Raw genomic sequence first — 6,724 nt, 5'->3', positions numbered from 1 at the left:
TGTCTCGCATTCTCTCTAACTAACTCTGATTCCGTCCAGATAAACAGAGCTGTAGGGAGTGTATCATGCCCATTCCATTGCTGCATTGAACACGATAATGAATTAGCCATTAATAAACTCATCATATGTAACCATATCAAAGAATATAATGAACCGAAGTACTTACCGATAAACCAGTACTAAGGGGCCTCCCAACGGGCCATCGTTCCCAACACCAAACCTGAAGTAGGTACGAGCAACCTCCAAGGTTCGCATACCCTGAGGTGCGACGGCAGACAACGCATAGCTGTCGATACGTCCATGCCAGGACTACGCTGCCCCAGCTGTACGCCGTTATGATCTCCCATGGCTGGCGTAGTATGTCAAGGAAGATCCAGCTGATGGTGTTGCCTAAGGCGTCTGGAAAGAGGAAAGCACCAAGAAAGTGTCAGAGCCACACTCGAGCGAACCTATCGATCTGAGCCTCCTCAGCCTGTGGGTCCAAGTAATCAAAACGCTCCGTGATCCAGGACGACGAAACACCGAAAGTTTTCCTAAAATTTACCAAAGAAAATGAGACCCGATGGCTGTAGAAAAGCAATGCAAGTATTAAATAGGCTTCAATTTCTCACTTATTTTTCTTGGAAGCCTCGTCGTCCGGTGGAAGAAAGCCAGTAAACTGAGCCACCAGCTCCCTCCAGTGATCGTTGTCAACTATCCTTATCACTGGAAGTCCCCCAACCGAAGGCCAAAAATAGCCTTCACGTCCTGTATGGTCAAGGTCATCTCGCCACAAGGTAGGTGAAACGTGTTGATCTCAGGCCTCCACCTGTTATAAGAATAGAACGACTGTTAGTTGCCTCAAATTTGTTACAAGAAAGTTTACGTACATCTATAGTTGCAGTAAGTAGTGCTGGGTCAAGGGACGAAAGACCGTGGTTGACAACACGAACAAGCTCAAAGAAGCCAGCACGCCGTATGTACGGCGCATAACGCTCGTCCCACTGGTGCGCCCTGGTGTGCGTGCGGGGCCTCAAAGTAGGCAAGGTCACCTCTGCGTCGTTGTCACTCAAGATGTGTGCTCGGTGCTGGTCGTCGTACTCCACCTCAAGAATAGGGTACAACGGGTGCTGCGTGGGAGAGGTCATCCTATTATAAATTTATAAACTAAGCATTAAAGTATTCAAATTAACAAAATTTAAATTAACATTATGTAGCATTGCAAAATTTGAACTACTTGTTATACAATACGAACATAATATGAAAGCACATGTATATATTCAAAGTAATATTAACAGACATATCTCACACTAGTAACATAAACAACTTCACCGGGAATATAAGCATTTGACGAAACTTCATGAAGTCATCAAAATCAACGTATCACGCACTAGTAAGTACCGACATTTATAAACTAGTATCTATACCCAAAATCCCTAACTAAATAACTAACTATAAACTAAATAATAAATACCTAATCAATCCATAAACCCAAAATCCTAACTATACTAGAACACACAACCTCAAACCTAAAAACTACCTACGTAAATCACAAGCAAATTCACTAACCTAACTATCCTAAATCACTAACTATCCTAAATTTGACAAACTATCATAAATCAATAACAATCATAAAACTCTAACTATCATAAATTACCATAAATCACTAATTATCCTAAAACAATAATAATCAAAATAACATGAAATCGAGAGGGAGGTACCTTAGGAGCGGACGGCCTTGACGCGCCGGCGTTCGTGGCGCGGCCGGCGCAGGCGCTGCGCGGCGGGAGTGGCCGGGCGCAGCGTGGGCGGGCGGGCACGAGCGCGTGCCAGCGGCGGGCGCTGCGCGGCGGCGGGGCGCATGCAGCTGGCGGCGGGCGATGGTGCGTGCGGGCGGGCTCGCTCGCGATATTTATTTGGCCCTGCCGCGCCATGCTGCGCGGCAGAGCCCTGCCACATCACCGGTCGCGATTCCGGTCGTCGTCACGTCTGCCCGCTGCCGCGCCACCATGCATGGCGCGGCACAGGCATTTGGCCGCGCCAGGGCAATAAACGCGGCCAAAAGTGTTAGTTTAAAAAAAAAACAGACAGTGTTAGAATTAAAATTAGTTTTCAAAAAGTGTTAAAATTAAAAAAAAAATCCCTATGTGATGAACAGACAAGGCAAAAAATAACAATTGTCCGCTTTCTACATGGAAATCAAATAAGTCGAATCAACAAATTATCTTATGCTTGTGATGGTCCCTTGTGATTTACGGCGCAGTAGATGTTTTTAGCAAGCAGTAATCAGCCACAACCACAAGGCCACTGTCCATCTTCTAGGGAATTGACACGACACTGAAGGCTGTTTGGATGAAGACATGAGAATCTTGACTGTCCCAGGCGTTGGATGCACCTGGGCTACATTCAAACAAGCCCTTAGTAGTTTCACCACAAAAAATTGTTATTCATTTCCTATGGAACCATACAAGTTGTTAATATAAACCAAAAAAATATATCAGCTACCACACCATGAAAGCAGTGAATGATTAGGTTTACAATAGCAGTTCTACTTGAGTTTTTTTTTTAAAAAAAAAAGCTAGAATGATCATCTATGCTAAATAATGCCAAAATCACCAACAAAGTGTCGAAGTTTTAATAGTTAAGATTACATCTATGTTGGTTTTAGGCTGAGTATATAAATAAACTAGATATCCTGTGAAACAATTATGCTACCAACTGAACATTTCTGTGTTCCTGATGCCACAAATAACTGTGCAACAATTCAAACATAGAGTTCTGCATCTAAAGCCTGCAGTAGTTAAGTTTCAGAGATCAACATATAACTGTCAAATCATGTGCAAAAGATACAAGTGAAGTGTGCATCAGCCAGGAAGTAAAATCACCGGATATGTGCTAAAGCAAAATGCCAACAGTAGAAACTGGACAAGTGAAGTGTGCATCAAGTAGGACGTAGAAGCTGACAAGCTAAAACAAAATGGTGACAGTAGAAACTGAAACAGAAGATGTATGATAACAACACCCATATCAGAGGAAGAGGATGCCACCAATGGATAACCATACTTTTCAGCAAAATTTTGTATGAACTCGAGTCTGAACCTTGTTGCTTAATCAAGTGACAACATTGAGATTCTTTACTTAGTTCAACACAACAAAACTACATATCTGCGTGTAAAGAAGAGTGAATTTGGATATATTAGTATGTAACACAATGTTCATCATGCATGATGTAACACAAAAAATGATGTAGCACAAAAGGTTTCCACATATAATAAGTGTAAATGCGGATATATTACAACTTCACCAAAACTTAGTAATAGAGTTGATCAATCATAGAGAGAGATCATAGCGCATGAAGCCTGAAGCTACGACATAACCATGTTAATAGCATAGCCTTACCTGTGATTTGATGCCACATCCAGCACTTCTAAATGCATTACACAAACTCAAGAGACCAATTACTACTTATTAGTTTACCAAAAAAATGCCAGTTCAATTTCAAAATTTAACATCTAGCATTTACTGATTGGACTACAATCGGCTGCTTTCTATTTACATTTATAAGTGCGGTAAAAGTAGAAACCGTCACAGCTTTAGCAAAATGTAAATAGTCCTCCAGTCATCAAAAGATGGCATTAGGCAGGATAATCAATGCAAATTTGCACTAATTATCCTGTCCTTAAAGTCATCTTTTGATGCAGTACTACAGGAAGTTTAATTCCAGATATGACATTAATGAACTATGTGTTGCGCATGAAGCTAAAACGTAAGCATGCAATGACCTAATATTTACTACCTATGGATGTCATATCAAACAAGAAAATATGCACACAAAGTTCGCAGTAGCAGACTATAAGCATTATTATAATTACTTTTGTTTCAACTTTCAAACTTCAATGACCAGCGTGTGCTGCATCCTAATAACATTGCCTGCTTTCCCCTGGCACATTAGTATTGCATCCTTTCTAGCCTCTGGTAGATGAACTTGCAATGTAAACATTTCCAAGCATCAATAACATGTATAAACACAAAGGATCACATAAATAGCATGAACACAGCACAAACATAGACAGCAAAAACACATGCAAGCTGAACTTAGTACTAAATGCCGTACTGATATTAGAGTTTGCATGCGCATCATCCATGGCAGATAGCAAGAAGGGACCAAGCATCATGTTTGAGGGAAGGGGGGAGCAAGCATAGAAACAGCATTGAAGAGAAAAAAAAGAAGTACTATGCAGAATCAAAAACTAGCCAGGATTCCATCGCCTGAAGCAAGTGCCTATCTCCCAGCATAAAGAATTACAAATAAAGGAATGGAGAACACAAGAAAATCTCTAGAATTCCTCTAATCAAATAGACACACCAGCTTGGAAAACAGCAATAACATGTGATCAGTCTATACGACTAATACGAGTATACCAGATGATATGAAACAACGATAATTGGTATCCAACTTTCTTACCAACATGAATCTCAATCGTGTTGCTTAATTAATTAACAAGACTGATAATCTTACCTGGTTTAACACAACAAGACGTACTACTTTATTTTCAATATTGTTTAGCATATAACACAATGTGACACATGAATGCCTGAGTAAATGCAGAAATATTATAGGTTCGGCAAAAAGTGAGCAACAGAGTTGTTCATCAGAGAGATATTAAACTATGCATGCATGAATCTTGGAAATGTTAATAACATAACCTTACCTGTGCTTTGACACCACATCCAACACAACTGGATTGCAGGAAGAACTAGGGAGGCCAATTACTACTCGCTAAAACAGTGTCACTTCAATTTCAAAATTTAACATCTAGCATTTTTATACATATTGCTTGGTCGCTTCTACAATCTGCTGCTTGTATTAACATCTATAAACTTGCTGTAAAGGCAGAAATGCTGCAACTTCGTAGAAATGTAATAGTCCAGAAATTTTAATTCCAGATATGCCATTTATGCACTATGCATTATGTATGAAGCTATAAGCTTATGGTATGATTGTATGAATGCAATTACTGAATATTAAATATGATCATAAAATGACCTAATATGCATGTATAGATGTCATATCTGACGCAATCAAATATACCACAGGAAGTTCACAGAGAGAAACTATAATCTTACTATAATAAGCTAGGTTCCATTTCAAAGTTCAATGTCGTGTGTGAAATAACATGACTACTTTGCCCTGGCACATATAATGACATACTCCTAAGAAGCAAGTACAGTATGGATTCTCACACTAGTTGTCCGTACATCATGAAACAATTGTTTTAAATTCCATATGTTCTACTAACAATCTATGCCCTGTGTAGGGGCGGACCTACAGTCACCCCAGAAGGGGCAGCACAGAACCTCACTTAATTCTTGTCCCCCATGCCCATAGTAAATCACAAATTTCCACCATAGGTGTCCCTGCTTCGCACAATCATAAGGCCCTCAGCTAGTGCTAAACTAGCTTTGGATAGCATGCCCATGCTCAGTATTCTTGCTGGGGCCCCCTGGCCCTGTGCATGAAACTGCAGTAATCAGGCATTACTTGTGCTGTGATTTCACATGTATAACATTGCACTGTTAGCAATTTACATGAAATTTGATCGCCCCATCATCCTCTACACACTAGTGCTACATGCTTTCTAACCTCTGGTGCGTCAACTTGCAAGGAAAAACAGAAGCCTATTTCCAAGCATCAATAAAGGATCACATCAATAACATGTAATAAACTACTATAACCAACAATCAAACAGGTGAACTAAGCTTAGTACTGAATGTGGATTATGTCACTAATTATCTGAACATCATAAGGGGTGGAACTACAGTAAACCAAGCAGGCGCCCAGATTCTCACTTAATTCTTGGCCCACATAGTATCACAAATTTCCACCATAGATGACCCTGCTTCGCATTAATCATAAGGCTCTCAGCTAGTGCGAAACTAGCTTCGGCTAGCATGCCCCTGCTCCTTTTTTTCTGGACATGCCCTGGCCCTGTGCATGAAAATTGAAACTGCAGTGATCAGGCATTACTTGTGTTGTGGTTTCACATGTATAACATTGCACTGTTAGCAATTTATATGAAATTTGATCACTCCATCATCCTCTGCACACTAGTGCTATATGCTTTATAACCTCTGGTAGGTCAACTTGCAATGAAAAACGGAAACCCAACTCCAAGCATCAATAAAGGATCACATCAATAAAAAAAAGGGCGTACCCAGTGCAGAGAGCTCCCACTCTGTGCGGGATCTGGGGAAGGGTGTTAGTGGCAAGCCTTACCCTCGCATGTGCAACGTGAGGAGACCGCGACTCAAACCCGGGACCTTCCGGTCACAGGCAGTAAGACTCTACCGCTTGCACCAGGCCCGCCCTTCCAAAGGATCACATCAATAACATGTAATAAAACTAATATTACCAGAAATCAAACAGGTGACCTAAGCTTAGAAATAAATGTGGATAGATATCAGAATTCAATTTTTACAAATTGCATCATCCATGATGCATGGCAAAAGGAACAAAATACAGAAACAGGGTTAAAGACTAACATAGTAATATTGAGTAAAGATAAGCTACACCCAGGACTGCCTACCTGATAGTATGGAAGACAATCGACGGTGCAAACAAATTACCGATGCACAGCAAATAAAACACTAGCATTCTTAGCGCCAGATGGAAAAATGATATAAGGAAGTTCAAAATAGGGATTTATAACACACAATCATATTATATTAGCATAATAATGATATG

At 40.4% G+C, this 6,724-nt stretch overlaps 1 protein-coding gene across 1 annotated transcript; it reads right to left on the bottom strand.

Moving 5' to 3' along the window:
* Nucleotides 1–329: 329 nt before the first annotated feature.
* Nucleotides 330–6,643, bottom strand: LOC136467614 (uncharacterized). Its single transcript, XM_066466375.1, has 5 exons — nt 1,701–6,643; nt 933–1,109; nt 612–808; nt 450–533; nt 330–349 (listed from the first exon to the last, which is right to left on the bottom strand). The coding sequence occupies exons 1-3, from the start codon at nt 1,911–1,913 to the stop codon at nt 797–799; spliced, it is 402 nt and encodes a 133-aa protein (XP_066322472.1). The 5' UTR covers nt 1,914–6,643; the 3' UTR covers nt 330–349; nt 450–533; nt 612–796.
* Between the last annotated feature and the right edge of the window lie 81 nt (nt 6,644–6,724).

The sequence above is a fragment of the Miscanthus floridulus genome, chromosome 7 (genome assembly GCF_019320115.1).
Source record: "Miscanthus floridulus cultivar M001 chromosome 7, ASM1932011v1, whole genome shotgun sequence".
Classification (NCBI taxonomy): Eukaryota; Viridiplantae; Streptophyta; class Magnoliopsida; order Poales; family Poaceae; genus Miscanthus; species Miscanthus floridulus.
The sequence above is the reverse complement of the archived record's forward strand: the minus strand, read 5'-3'. Positions and strand labels throughout refer to the sequence as shown.

What these genes read in the sequence shown, in the direction of transcription:
- LOC136467614 (XM_066466375.1), bottom strand. Translation starts at nt 1,913, where the DNA reads ATGGCGCGGCAGGGCCAAATAAATATCGCGAGCGAGCCCGCCCGCACG. An exon ending in CAAGGCCGTCCGCTCCTAAG is followed by an intron (nt 1,110 to 1,700) that starts GTACCTCCCTCT and finishes TCTCCCACGCAG; the next exon opens with CACCCGTTGTACCCTATTCT.